This window comes from Melanotaenia boesemani, chromosome 21, assembly GCF_017639745.1.
Source record: "Melanotaenia boesemani isolate fMelBoe1 chromosome 21, fMelBoe1.pri, whole genome shotgun sequence".
NCBI lineage: Eukaryota > Metazoa > Chordata > Actinopteri > Atheriniformes > Melanotaeniidae > Melanotaenia > Melanotaenia boesemani.
Window position 1 is genome coordinate 6,973,415 of NC_055702.1, and position 15,550 is coordinate 6,988,964.

At 38.9% G+C, this 15,550-nt stretch overlaps 1 protein-coding gene across 3 annotated transcripts; it reads right to left on the reverse strand.

Moving 5' to 3' along the window:
• Positions 1-251: 251 nt before the first annotated feature.
• On the reverse strand, positions 252-14,522 carry plekhm1 (pleckstrin homology domain containing, family M (with RUN domain) member 1). 3 transcript variants are annotated; one of them, XM_041974174.1, is made up of 12 exons: positions 14,504-14,522; positions 12,713-12,802; positions 10,721-10,962; positions 9,944-10,612; positions 8,580-9,075; positions 7,595-7,742; positions 5,114-6,103; positions 4,624-4,769; positions 3,569-3,762; positions 3,405-3,468; positions 3,156-3,313; positions 252-1,612 (listed from the first exon to the last, which is right to left on the reverse strand). In XM_041974174.1, the coding sequence occupies exons 2-12, from the start codon at positions 12,764-12,766 to the stop codon at positions 1,504-1,506; spliced, it is 3,270 nt and encodes a 1,089-aa protein (XP_041830108.1). In that variant the 5' UTR covers positions 12,767-12,802; positions 14,504-14,522; the 3' UTR covers positions 252-1,503. The 3 variants fall into 3 exon arrangements, with proteins under 3 accessions (XP_041830108.1, XP_041830107.1, XP_041830106.1); XM_041974173.1 differs by lacking the exon at positions 14,504-14,522 and adding an exon at positions 13,634-13,789; XM_041974172.1 differs by lacking the exon at positions 14,504-14,522 and adding an exon at positions 13,634-13,789 and having other exon boundaries at positions 12,713-12,830.
• Between the last annotated feature and the right edge of the window lie 1,028 nt (positions 14,523-15,550).

Below are 15,550 nucleotides of genomic sequence, written 5' to 3' on the forward strand. Positions count from 1 at the left end.
TTTTCAGTATGATCACAGTGGTTGACACAGGAGCCTCAGGGATGACCATAATCACCTGCCTGGCTAGTAGAAGCATGATCTCTCTTCTTTTACTTTTCCTTCCACCTTTCTCTTAATTCCTCCCCTGCAGCTCTGAGTCTCTGCACTCTTTACTTCAAGCTGCTTTTTAACTAAAAGTGCACAAATTTCAGGTCTGATAATAAGCCAGGTACTTTAAGACAAACTCAAAAAGGAAAAAAGAAGGAACAAAATCCAACATGCTGATATTTATTTCAGTATGGTCCATCTATACATCATACATGACATGAAATAAATACAAACCAGGAATAACAGTACTGCAGGACTCAGTGTTCCTCTTGCATGATATGTTGTGCATATATATCAATTTGGCCTCGGCAAGTAAACGTTTAATGATTTTTCTTCTTGGCAGTTTCATTTAAGAATAAATGTGATTATTTTCCTCACTAAACTTGTTAATTCAAAATTTCAAGACAAAAATACCAGGAACACAGTTGGATTTATTAGTTTAGGGATCACTTCATGTGCATGGAGATATCACAGCGTCATTCTAGCCGAAATATCCATTTAACAGTCGTAGTTAAGTGCAAATAAGCAAAAAATATCTTTACTTCAGATTCACTGAAATCCAATAATTTACCCGACAATTATAATTTGCAACAAGATTTAGCCTCATTTGGTATTATTTATTACTTTAAGTGAATTTATGAATCATGTCAGTGTGTCTCACCACACAAGCAGCATAAACATTTTTTTACAAGTTCAGGAAAACAGAGCAGAACCTCTCAAATCAAACATTTCAGAGCTGGTTTGTTAGCTTTAAAAAAAGGACATTCCACAACGTTTTATAATTATACTACATCCAAATATCTAACGCATCATGTATTTGATTGTTATGTGTAATTAAAATAAACAGCTATGCAATGCATTTTGGCCCAGTAATAGTGATACATCATGAAAAATAGTGTAAAGCTTAAATTAAAAAGAAGGCACAATCAAAATTTGCTTATTATTTAAAGAACCGTTTTAATCATTTTTATGTTCAAACGTCACTGCTGAATATCGTGTCAAGACATATGGAGAATGTCTGGTATACGCAATGGTTAAGAATGTTGTATTTGACACAAGATGAATAAAAAAATATTGTAAAAATGTGATGAATACAAGGCATGTCAGCAGCCAAGCCTCTGCCCTGCTCTGTCATGGCTGAACCAGAAGTCACAGAGGTATTAAAATCACTGGTCAGTAACATTTTGCTGCACTTCGTCAGTATGTTTGCCTCTAAATTAGTGCAAGGAACTACTGGAACACTGAGGCGCTTACCTCTGTCTCTTCCTTTTAAAAGTCACTTAAGAGCAGGCCCATCTTAATCATAATTGCACTTGAGGTTACTTTATGTAAAAGCAAGAATTCGTGTTACTTTTTTCTTCACCAGAAGTCATCCAGCTTCATAAAAGAGGCGACATCTTAAGTGGGCTGCAGTGCTCAGTCCTGCAAAACCCTCTCCAGGTACTTCTTCATTCTCAGACAGCGAGGACAGGAGCTTTCAGCAGACTTGCAGGCCTGGTGGAATACAGCCTTGCAATCTTTACACCTGGTTCAGAAACATAAAAAAAGCACATGAAATGTATAAAACTAGCATAGTATATATGGGGTGTAGACATTTTCATGAAAGACTCAAAGTCTCTAATACCTGTGAGGTGACACTTTAAAAAGCTGCCTTTTTGACACCAACAGTCCATTTTATGAGGACTTCAAAGATTTCAGGGTTTAATAGTTGAAATGACCAGGCTGCACTTTGCAAGCCTACAGTTACATTCTTTTGAAGAAGTACTAAGTGTATCATGTATCTCAGTATATCAGTATAATTTACTCATTAAACATCTAGATCAATGTGTCTGTGCTCAAAACACTATAATCATGATAGACACATAAAGCACTGCACTAACTGCAGAGACAGAAGATCCCTTTTACAAACATAAACATGATGGTAGCCACTGTGCAGTAAATGTACAAAAAGTCCATTGCAAACTATGTTTTTCCATATTTTCCACATAAACATATGACCTCACTTGAGGAACCCACTTAAATATATAAAGTAACGTTTAACAGAAGTACATGTTCAGCACTAAACGATACACAAGTAAACACTCTTGGTGCCATGACACAGGCTTGGTTGACGACTCTTGTCTAGATTAAGCACATGAAGCCGGTGGTTGTTAACAGGATACAGATTGTGAAGCATTGCTTTATACAGATTACAATCAGAGCTGGCTGGATAGTTTATACATAAGGAACAACATCAATGTTGTTTGCAGCAGAGGAATTAAAACTAACTCACTTTATTAGATAATTAATTTAAGGCAGTGTAGTATGTGACATACAGTTCTGCTCTGGTTCTGTGGATGGTTGAGGTCTCCCCCAGCTGGGTAGCTGGGGTAGAGTCCAACAGGAAAAACTTAACACATAAATGAAAATGATGAATTATTATTAATTTTTTTTCTGAAAGAATGATCTGCAAAGCAACAAGAAACATGACTAACTGACTGAATACTACAGGGAATCCATTTTTCACTGAAGTGGTCTGGAAAAATGGAGAACTGAATTTCTATTTCCCTTTTTTGTTTTTAACATCTTTTGAATTGCTAAATAAATAAAAGACATTAAAAGAAACACATAAAAGAAAATGTTCTCAAAACATTTTAAGAGTCATCTTAATCATAATTGCACTTGAGGTTACTTCATGTACTTGAACTGATCTAAAAATGCAACTTTAAATGAACTATTTTCACCTGACACTTATTAGCCCTGCATGAGTAGAGCATTAAAATATATATATTTTCACTACTAGTATGATTTCTAATTTCTAAAAATTTAATTTCATATTATATTTGCATGTGAATGCATATCAAGACAAACTGAAGATAATGGTAACAAAACAGAAGCTAGTGTATGTAAGATATGACCAAGACTATTTGACTAAAAAATCTTGAGAATTCACAAGCCAATAATTGAGCATAAATTGTTGATCTTTGACTTCACAAACTTCAAACAATTGAGTAAAAAAATATTTCTGAGCAGAGAATAAAGATGAGGGAAGAAGGTGGCATGAAGACTGATTGTTCAGGGTAACATACCTGGTGGTACTGTCAAACTGAAAGGGGAAGAGGATGTCATCAGAGTGGCAGATCTGGCAAATGAAGCCACGCTGAGTACACAGGTCACAGTGCAACACATGATCAGAGGCGCGCTGCACCAGTCTGATAAGGAAGGTTGCATATTCACCCTCTGCTATCTAGAAAAAAGGAAAAAAAAAAAGAAAAAACCCATTTAGATGTTTCAGAGTGGTAGGTAATTGTTGTAACATTAATAAGATGGAAGGATACCTGACGTAGGTCCATGACGCTGTACAGGTGGCTTGACTCCAACACATATGTTCGCTGCCCCATTCTGGAGAGAAAGATAGAAACATAAAATTCATATGATAAGAAATTAACGTGAGAGGATCAAAAAATACTTCCTGCAGATGCTGTGTGTAAAACAAACCAACCTGGCTTGGAGTTTCTTACAGGCTCCGCTGCGGCAGGTGAGCAGGTAGTTACCCAGCAGATGGAGCCTCTGCCGCAGGTTGTGGGCCTGGGCCATGGACTCTGTGTGTTTCACCAGCTCAGGGTTCAGCTGCTCCAGGTTCAACAGAGGCTCCTGCTCCACTTTGACCAGTAGACGTAGAGCTCTCTTTGACACCTGGATCAACACAGATGAAACAGTCCAATGAGGGCAGTGGTTGAAGAATCTGGGATAAATTATGGTCTCAGATGACGGCCTCACGCTGTCATCGTAGAAGATGGACTGGTCACAAATAGGTGAATCACATATTAAGCATTCAGAAAAAGGTGCACAAGGGCTGGTTTCTGTCTTATCCAACCATTAAGATGATGGATGCAGGCATATCACTGGTTTGTCTGTGAGTTACAGATATTTGTTAACACAATTGTCCCATCTGTTGTTGGAAATGTGTGTTTGCCTGTGTTTTGCAGATGGACAGTTGCAAGATTTGCAAAGGTATTTGTTAAAGTTCAGATCATCTGCATCTGGTATTAACAGGTGAGTTTCAGTGATCGTGATAGTGAACAATGTTTGCTCCTTTTAACAAACTGGCTTGCTTGTGATGAAGAAATGCATCCCGTTATCTGGCTTAATAACTGGTGCATCAGTTAAGCAGTGTCTGATGCTACTGGACCGTATCCTCTTGCATTTGCTGCAATAGAACTGCTAAGGTGTTGTTTTACTGCGAACAATCTTCATCCCTGTCAGAACTTTGAGCTGCACTCAATCAATTCAACTCCCAATAGTTTGTTTAGAGTTTAAGGTTCTTTTAAATGGTGATGGTTAATTACGCCTCAAAGAAGATATTTCAACATGTCTGGAGCTTAAAAAACATTTAAAATAATTTATCACAAAAATGTTACTAAAAGTTATGGTTGAAACGAGTGCAAATTATTAATTGGATGTAGACAATGTTGACAATAACTCACTCAAGTTTCATTCCACCGTCTTATAACAGCATTTGAGGTGCACTGCTGTATGTTAGAAAGGGATCTGTACCTCTCGCTGCGTGAGATCCCAGTTGTGTACCATGCGCGATGGGATGATGGTGGTGTCACCGTTGTGGCACGACTCACAGTAGTACAGGCCTGAAAACCCGCATAACCTGGCTCTGCCCAGAGATGGGCCGATCTGCTGGGGACAGTCTGTAAATGAAAACATTAACACATCAGTCTGATTCACATCCACTCAAACACACAAAAGCTTCTGCTTTTTGCTCATTCGCCACCATCTTGTGCGCAATGAATTCTGGGAGAAAAGAGGCCACAAAGGATGCACCACCAGCAGCCTTCGTTTGAGGCCAAACAAAGTGCAGATTTGTAGGGTGAATTCAGAGGCTCCTTCATATTCTCCAAACTGGGACAGTGCTTGGCGCACCACAATGACGTATGTAGCAGACGAATCTGCACTTCGAAGTGTGCAGACCCTGAATTGGGATACAGATATTAACTTATGTCAGCAGGAAGAACATGCACAGTAACGTACAGACCTGCGCATCTGAAGCTTTGAGAATCCAGCCCTTTCTCTGATGGAACTGTGCAAAGATGAACTAGAAGTGCTCCATCTTCTTTCAGTCTGTGTTGCACCAGTCTGTGCAAATTTTCAGTCAGCCCAGTGCGCCAAACTGTAGCAGGCTCCTCTGCAAACCCATCCTCCCCACTTTCCAGGTATGAGTCCAGAGCTCCACGGATTAAAATCCTCCAAGAGCGAGCTTCCTCTGGGTTCTCTGCCCTGAGTCTCAGCGTCTCCTTCAAAGTCAGGAGTTTGAAAAAGGCCGGTCCTCCCAGAGAGACATCAGGAACCACGTCCCGGATGTCCTGAATGGGGTAGTTTAGCCGTAATAACTTCCTTCCCTCTTGTACCCAAAAGCCTTTCAAGGCTTCCAAAGACAGGGAGAAGACCAAAGGTGCCCAAGCCCGGGCATCAGGATCTGTGGAGAAGTATAAAACAGCCTCTTTAAGAGCATCTGTTTCTAAATCAGCCGTTTGAGTCCAATTATATTCTAGCAGTGGAGGAGTTGCTTCCTGTCCTCCACTTGTTGCTGAATCAGAGGATGATGAACATATCTCAGGACTGGAGGGAGCAGAGGATGCGGATGAAACGGGGCGCTCATCCAAGCCATTCTCACTGAGCGAATGCAGCACCTCCCACTGCTCGTTAACACGTGATGCTGGTCGGCATTTGTTGACAGCCTCCACAATGCGGTCGACCCAGTCCTCGGCTTCATCGCGATTGGCAGCTCGGAGGTGAAAACGTTTCCCGGGAAAGGCCAGCTCAAAGCGGCCCTCTGGTGAGGTGATGCGAGCATCCTCACATCGCAAAAGGGAGTAGTTGTCACAACAAATTCTCTCCTCTGCATTCAGATACAGGCGGAACTCGAAGGGCGAAAGCTCGCAGTAGTAATCCCGCCACATTCCCATCGCACCTCGCCGCTCCAGGTGACCCAGCTTCAGCAAACCTCGAAAGGGGTTGGACAGCCCTGACAGAAAGATGGAAAAACAAAAGATCAGCACGGACCATTTCACACGACCTTGTGTATATCAACTTTAATGAGGGTGGTTGATAGTTACTTTACATATTGTAAACTGGCTTTTAGTATCAGTGTTAATGTAAATTATTTGTTCCCTGTAAACATCATGTAGCTTTTGTTCTCTCTAAATGCAAAGCAACTTTTAGGGAACAAAGAAACCACAGAAGATAATTCAGGTAGACTACACACCTTATTCAGTATTTGTGGAGTGCGTGTACACACAAAGCTGTTCCTGAAATAAAACCTTTTTAAAAATACCGTAACAAAGGGCTCATGGTCTACACTCATGTTCCTCATAAACCTCATCATCTCTGATTTCCTTTAGATTATTCTTACTGTTGAAGACGTGTGCGATTCACTCAGGTGCAATGCAAGAAAAACTCGTTTTAGTAGCATCAACGCAATCAGAACACACCCCAAACATGATGAACAACAGGTGCTTTCCTTTTAAAGGCCGGCTGAAAATCACCTGCTGGAATAACTCAGTTTAGGTTAAGTCGGAGCCTCATTCCACAGTTTGTAATTATGCATGACTTTTCTTTAGTGACTGACATTTAAAGCAGCATAGTTGAAAGTACCTAGCAGAACCACTGGATGAGCTCTAAAGCTGTTCTTTAGAGCTGTCTCATTTCAAAGTGCTCCGTTTTCCATTGTTCCGGTGGTAACAGAGCATGAAGGTGTCTGTAAATTTTTCATGACGTTCTGTGACAAGTCTGACTACGTCAGACCTAAGGCAAACACAAACCAAAATTTTATTTTTTATTCTAAACTGGGGTTGTGTAAGGCTCTTTTCTGTCAGGCAGCCATTTTATACAAGCAAGTAATGGCATCACTCACTCAGCCACCAGATGCCACTGACAAAAACTAGTTTTACTTCCTTAATGCCAAAGCTGGTGATTGCTGCAATTTCCATTTGTTTATTTCTCTGCTTTGCTTTTTAACTTAAACATTGTTATTTAGTAAAGCCAAACTTTTAGCAAAGCTTTTCTTATTCACAAAATATTTTTTTTTTGTTCCTTGGCAACTAGAATTAGTCCAATTAGACCCCTTACAGTCCTCTATTAAGCTAACAAACTTTCTGCACTGATATAATCCACATTTTGTAAACACTGTTTGATAGTTCAAATTAAAAACAACATCTGTTTTATTAATTAGGACATGTGAACATGTAAAGTTGAAGTGACTATTTGTCATTTGTGCCAACAGGTCTTCTCTGTCAGCTCAACTTCTCATGGACAGGGGTCAGCAGAAACTACATTAAAATTTAGAGCTTTAGACAATGAAACAATCTGCATAAAGACTGAACCATACATATGGTGTTTTCGATCCATCACTTGAAAAATACTTTGTAGTGACAACATTAATCTCTTAAAACAAAATAAAGACACGATACAAAACTTTATGTTTTACACTTAAAAACATTGAGATTGTCTGGAATACCCATTTGTCTGCGATGGACAACACTGGGAGGCGACTGCGAGGCCCTGAGCTCATCAGTAGGAACAGATGGAGACACGTTATCACTGTCTGGCACCTCTTCCAGATGAGGCTTGTAGATATCATCCTCAGAAATCCAAGAATGTGAGTGCTGCAAAAAGTGACAGAGTTCTTTTTATACTATATAAAAACAAAGATTGGTTTAAGATCATATTTACATATCAATGTTCACAAACAGTAAAAACATTCAGTGAGCAGACCACAGTCCTGTGGAATTTGTTCCTGTTAAATCTTGTGTCTTTGTAGTTTAAAAAAAAATCCACTGATTAATGATCCCCTTGTTTGTGTAAATATAAGCACATATTTGTATATCTTGACTACTGTTTACAGGTTGACCAGCAACACTGAATGTCATGCATTTGGGGAAAATCTTACAACACATCCTGTGACTCTTCCTGTTTGAAAATCACATGTTAACACAAGAAAAGGGATTCCAGTTTTAACTAAAATGTATTTGACAGTGAAGCAGAGCAACTTTCAGTAGTTTAACCACCACGTTCTGCCACAGGAGCAGTTTCACTTCTGATCTGCCAGGAGTAGGTGTTCTGGCAAGCTTTCATGACCTTTAAAAACCACAAGGTGGCTTAGCCAGACAGAACCAACAACTTCCCTGTCCCAAAATTATTGAGAAGCTTGAGTTGATTTTCCACCATGACACACTGATTTCCAGGATTTAGAGTCAAACATCCTATTTGTCATTTCCTCAGTGGGAATACCCAAAGAGCATTTCAGGAGCAAGCATCATTCTGCTTGTTCCCTATCCATAAAATCCACATTACATACATGTACTACTCTTTTGGAACTTCTTCCTAATCTTGAATCACTGCTTCTGTTAACTGATGAGCATGTACAAGACAAGGACTTACATCATGTGACTTTCTCAGATGGACATTCAACAAAGAGTTATTTGTAAATACAGAATACTTACTAAAAGTGAATCTGAGGACACTTTCCTGCTGAGGATGCTGGAAGAACGCTGAGGGACTTTATTCACAAGAGATTTCAAGTCGTGTTCCTCTGAATTATCTGTTCCCTTCATTTCCTGGACAGACACGCTGCGCTCCTTAATATCAGTCGCATGTGTTTCCTTCACAGACTCCACAGACTCACAGACCAAGGAGAGAATGGTTGTCTCCGAATGTAATTCAGAGGAGGTACTGTTGCAGATTTCAAGTGGAGCCTGGATACCAGGTTGCTCGTCACAGGATGGTAGTTCAAGAGATGATGGAGGTGGCTCTGAATCGGAATTTAGGAGTTGGTCCACAGAATATTGGGATGGCAAAGCAGGGGCTTGGGTCTCACTGTCTGAGCCACTGAATGTGGCGTTTTCTGAGAACTGATCGGCTCCTGTGCTGGAGACAAACGAGTCTTCACGCATTGAGTCTTGACTGCAGTGTCCACTCTCCCGGAAATCAGTTATCACGCTGCAAAGATACAAACAAGTAAGGACAGATATTTAACGGTTAGTTCGCAATTAAAGGGATGTCTTTATCACTTTATATTCCTTGAAATCCACTGTTATCAGTCACTTCTTCCAGAAATGCTAACTCAATATGATTTAAATGATAAAACATGGTTACTTGTGCATTCTTCGTAGTCTAATACTAACAAAAAACAATCAATGTAATTATTTTAAACATGAGCACTTATAGAGTGCATCCTCCACCAAGTTCTATGCATAAATTTTGGGGTTTTAACAAAAGTAATCTCAATCCATAACGAAACTGAATACCTTTATCCAACTCACCACCAGGTTTATATTAAACTGAGTAGTTCTTATGTTATCTTGCTAACAAACAGACAAACTACAATAATCAGACATCTGGCTCAGCAGGGAAACAAAACACAGCATTGCTGTTAAAAAAAAAAGCATGTTAAAAAGGGGAGAACTTGTATTTGCTGGGGACCATTATTTCCAGTTATAAATTAATCACTGATCACCACAAAGATAATCTTTGAAATTGGGTGTGATGTTTGCATGTTTAAATGTAATTCAATTAGTCCAAACAACTGTTTGAACGTTTCCTCTTTTACTCCTGGTGACATCAGTATGTTTAACTTGATGTCACTGCATTTAAGAAATGCAGCAAATTACATATTTATACAATCTGTTGATAAACCTGAGATCAATAAAATTTACATTATAAAAAAAAAGATAAGGTTTTAACTCTCCGAAACTACATTGTTTTTTTTTTTTAGTAAAAAACTAGAAAGTAAAGGAAAAAAAAAGCCACGCCCTTTTTTATCTCATGACCCAGTATAACTAAATACACAGCTATAACACATACATACTCTTGCTGTGGCCTGTTGTTGCTGATGCTGACTTGAATTGCTGTGTCCAAGTCACCTGACGACCACTGCTCTCCTGTCGGGCTGCGGGGGTCCTGCCCCTGCAGGAGGCTATCAGAGCTCAAGCTGGAGGAGAGCTGAGATGACCCTGTTGTGTCCAAGCTTAAATTAGATGAGTGAAGCGCAGTCCTTTCTCCTTGAAAGACACCTGACCCTCTGGTAGGGAACACTGGACATCCTCTCTGCGTATCTAATGCATCTGACGAGCCCGACGACTGAGACGCTGTGTCCCAGGATTCCTTACGTGTGGGCTTGGAAGTGGCATGGTCACCATTGAGGGGTAGATCTAGTGTCTCCGCCTGGGACAGGGGGCAGAGTCCAGCAAGAGCCAGAGGCGTGGTGGTCCATTCATTGAGGACAGCCGACTTGTAAGACAGGTTAAATGTGAGCGAGGCTAGACCCTGGAGGTAGCTGAGCAGAACTTCTCGCTCTTCAGTGTTCAGGAGCAAGGCACAGGGCTGGTAATGGGCTTGCAGCGTGGAGTCTTCCCGAAAGAGCGATGCAAGGTAGCACTCCAGAAGGCCGTGGTTGAGGGCCAGCCGCAGCCAGGCTCGGCAGCGGCCCACGTCTGTCCCCACGAAGCTGATCTTCTCCAGCTCAGTGATGATATCCCTGTGGATTCAACAGAGAATGTCATTTTCCAACAATGAATGAGTCATTTTCTGTTGATCCTGTAAAAATCATAGCTGTAACAGTGTCCTATAATCTTTCCCAACTTACCGGTGGGTGACAGTTTTGAGCAGACTCCAGAAAAAAGGCTGAGGGAGGGGTCCCCGGTCCGCCTTTCTGCTCCGGCCTCCAGCTTCAGTGCGGATGTACTTGTTTTTGATCCCATGGATGAAGATGGCCTCCAGGGCACAACAGAGGAGGTTAGCGTCTCCATCGTCACTGGTGACCACATCGTCTGAGGTTACGTATCGTTTCTGCAGAGCCTTGAGTGACAGTTTCAACTTCTCTTTGATCTACATGACAATGTTTAAAAAGGCAAATATTAGTTTCCTTCCTGTTTTGGAGTAAAATCAAATAATAAGTATGTCTGATAAAAAAGCTAGCTGGCAAACAGGATATTTAAAAAATGGCTTTAAGAATGCAGCCAGGCCATTTTCTGCATTCCAAACCATGGATGTGATGAGAAATAGGAACTAGGTATGAGTGAGATCAGGGTCAACATTGTTAAGAAACAGAGGCTGTAGATTACCTGCTGTCACATGTCACCTGCTGTCAGCTGACATGGCAATGAAGAAAACATGAATATATAACAAGCAAAGCAATGTTATGCAATGGCTTGCAGAAAAAAATCTGTTGTAACAGCTTGGTCTTCAAGAGTTCCTGACACAGAGCTCTGAGGAAACCACATTTTGCTGTGGCAAGTCCGGATTTCAAGACAAATAAACATCTAAAAGGACCCGTTACTTTGTCTTTCAAGCTCCCAAATACACCAAGAGCTCATTAATGCAACAAGTCTGCAGCATGTAATCATAATATAATTCCAATACAAACCTGGTTATATGCATAAAAACATAACTATGGCCATCCAGACAGCAACTATTTAGTCACATTCTAGACACTTTTTCAAAACAGGTGATAAATTGGGGAAATTGAGTCGCCACTGCAGTTTGCAAATACGTAAAATCACTATATTTTGTTATATTAAGAAAAAAAAAAATCCTGGAAGGAATTACACCACATTTGCATGCAGTATCTTAAAGGCAGAAAGCAAGAATTAAGACTAAAAACAAAAAAAAGAAAAGAAAAACTGAATAGTGCTCAGTAGAAAAAAGAAAAGCTTCCATTTATTAAATTAACAGGTCACACTGAATTGTAAAAAAAAAAAGAAGTAAAGAAATCCAATAAATGTTGCAGTCTGTGTGCAGTTCACTGCCTGTCCTTAACAGTGGCGTATCAGCCTGTACAACCTTAGCTGCTACTTTTCAGCTATTTGCTGATTTAACTAAATATTAATTACACAATTATTAGTAATGCCTATCTTTATTTATTTTATTTTAGATCAGGATCCACAAAAACAGTTTTTTTCTTCTGTAACTTATTTTATACACATGGATATAATGACTAAAGCTAAATCAATGAACAAAAAACAAACAAAAGTGAAACAAAATTGTGCTGTTTTACTACGTTTTAGTGCTTTCTTTGCACCATCTGTAAGGCTTTTAATGATTTATATAAAGAACTTTAAATTCTCTTGTACATGAAATGAGCCATACAAATAAACTTGCCTTGTCTTACTTGTCACAGAGGTTTTAGTAAATCAATAAATATAAATGTGTTGGGACAATTAAAGCAGTGCTCCTAAACTTATCAGTAAGAAGTTAGTGAGAAGACAACCGCGCTGCGAGTAGTAAAAAAAAACCAGATAAAAGTTGTAGATAGTAGACAGAAATGTGAGAACATTTCAATAATCATGTGTGAAGCAAGGACTGCTCTATATTTACATGCTTTATTGTGTCCTGCTGTTGTTTAACAATCACATCAGCACCTTGTGATGCTTTGAAAAAGACAGGAAGTTGAATAATACTGCAACAAAACTGTGAATAAGGCACAAATACAAACTAGGTTTGCTTAACCCTGATGCATATGATTACAGCATGAAAACCAGAACATGCTCTACTTAAGTGCCATAATCTTTTCATCTGCGGGACATCAGCTAATAGAATATATTGTAGTTTCCAATGTAAGAAGACCTTTGCATCTTACCTGTTTGACATCTTTAGCCTCCAGAGGAGTGTCGGGCATTTGCGTGGCAAGCATGGTACCTCCTGGGAAGATTTACTCCCACATGGCACACTAAAACACGCACATGGAAAATTGTTCACTTGGAAAAGAAAAAAAGTAAATAAACAAACAACGCAGCACAACTCAACACTAGTCCCCACAGCTCCACTTTTCAATTAAGATTGGCAGCTTCTCCCTTCTTCAGCTTATGTTCCGAGCATAGCAAGACACACTTCCTTATCACGAGACTGTACACTGATGTATCTGCAATTTCAGGGTTTGAGTGAGCAACCACTTTGTAACAGAGTCATGTGAGACACAGATTAAAGCAGACTGTCTGCAGAGAAGTTGCAAATAACTTCCCTTATGAGAACATGTGGGAAAGCTATCAAATTCTAGAGACAAATTATATAAGAACAACATAGCAAACAAGTTCCCCTTACGATCACACAGATAAAACTGATTTTAAATCAAGTAGCACGAAGCTATAATTAGATAATCTCTACTTGAATGCTAAAACTAAGGTGGCGGACACGTGTAAGTTACAGTTTAAATAACTCAGTGTCATGTAAACGCCTTGTCTAGTCTCTTAACGCGATTTACATTAAATGATATTAAATGGCCAGTTTAGGTGGTAGCTACTGTTTTACTGATTTGTGTCCAAATGTGAGCGTTCAACCCCAACAAAGACAAAAATCCAATTGCTAACAGATAATAAAAACAGGTTATTTAAACCAGAATTTTCACAACAATTACGTTTAAAAATTAAAACCTAATCCTGGAGCCAATGTGTAGTTTTAACAGCAACCACACACTACAATCTTAGTTTAGTACACAGCTAGCTTCCTTACCGAAACAGGTTTGCTAGCTTGTCATTCCTGTCCAAAACAAGGACGTACTCACCGTGACTTTGTTTATATTTAGTTTCTACGCGTCAGTCCGTACAGTCGCTCTCCATTGTCTCTGTTTAAACACTCCCAAAACAAAATTAAAAACAATAAATTTTGCTCTAAACGAGTCGCTCTCTTGTCACTGTACAACTGAAAAGCGATGCATCACGGGAAATCATAAAGGCGTGGTGAGTTCAAGTTATGTTAAAAATGCAGTTGAAGACCCACATAGCTTTACAGGACTGATATTTTTCTAATATTAACCACGTTTTTAGTTACATACTTGCTCTGATCACTTTCTGTCCCATAAAAAATATATAGAGAACAAAATTTCCTGTAGCGCTTCAAAATTATCTAAATGTATGCATAAATGCCGCTGTTGATTTGTCGTTTAATCTAGTGAAAACACAATAAATAGTCTTTTCTCCCATACATATGCTTTACTGTAAAAACAGTAGTTTGAGTCGACACTGGCTACTCTAATGCCAATTAAAACAGCGACAACACCCATAAAGAAGTGGATGATAACATTGAAAATGAAAAATTACGAGTATTACATAAAGGCAGCACATCTACTGAGGTCTGTTGTTGTTGCTCCGCTTGCTGACTTGTGAGTACTTCATGTTCCCAACCTAGACAGGCTGACATAATATTGTCTTAGAAAAAATCAATCATTCACTCTTCAACTTGCAAATGATCCCAACCCTAATGAATTATTTTTTTATTTTATTTTTTTTATATAAATGTAAACAAAAATCTGCTAATTACATTGCGTCTGTTTGTTTGTTGCCCACGTATTTCGAAAGTCTTAGACATGAAGAAAGGAAATGAGTGCAAATTAAAGTAGTAAAGAATGAAAGCCTCCATGGTTTTCCATGCCTACCTGCTTTTATTGAAACGTCATGGATGACTTTCAAATTGCAGTTTGAAAAGGTTGAGCGTAAAGGTGCGCCACTGTGACGTCACGTCGGCCAGTCTCACTCTTTCACTTTCCCTTGTGGCACTTCTTGTGGATGTAGTGTTCATTGTGCAGAAGGTTTCATCATAAAAGTGACATATTGTTGAATACCTACTATGAGAAAATAATAGTGTCTTTTTTCATTTTTAAACACACTAAATGCACATATTGCAGATTCAAATAAAAGGATGTATTATATTAATTAGGCTACAAAAAGTGGAGGGCGGGAGAGACACGATAATCTGTGGCTGATTGTCTAATATTGTCAAAACAGACTACAACAGTCTTCAACCCCCAAGTGCACCCTAAGCGGTGACAGTAAATTTATTCAAAAACAGCTGAATCCAATAACTTTAAAGAGGATTGCGCTATTTCCATCACACATCTAATGAATAAGAAACAGCATGATTTATTTATGTATTTATTTGCTTCTATGACCTGTTGTAACTAACCGACTAAAGACTTTCTTGTCATATTTGTATGCAAGAGTATTCATGTGGCATGAATAACATGAATATGTTTACTTCTTATTTTGAGTTTAATGCTTTAGGACCAAATGAAAATGAAATTGTCATACGAAAACTTGTGATTTGGCACAATATATATATATATATATATATATATATATATATATATATATATATATATATATATATATATATATATATATATATGCACAGTTCTCTTTTACTATTTTTCTTTACTTGTTACCACTTGAGTTGTAATAACAACTCAGTATCTCATTATACAAAAAGAGAGTGCCCCTCCAGTCTGCCCCTCAAGTCACACACACACACACACACACACACACACACACACACACACACACACACACACACACACACACACACACACACACATATTAAAGATTTTCTAGACTTTTTATATGTTATGGACTTATTTTTTTTATTCGTGTAATTTAAGTATTGTATGGTTATTCTATTTTAAATTTGGAAAATATTTCTTTTACAG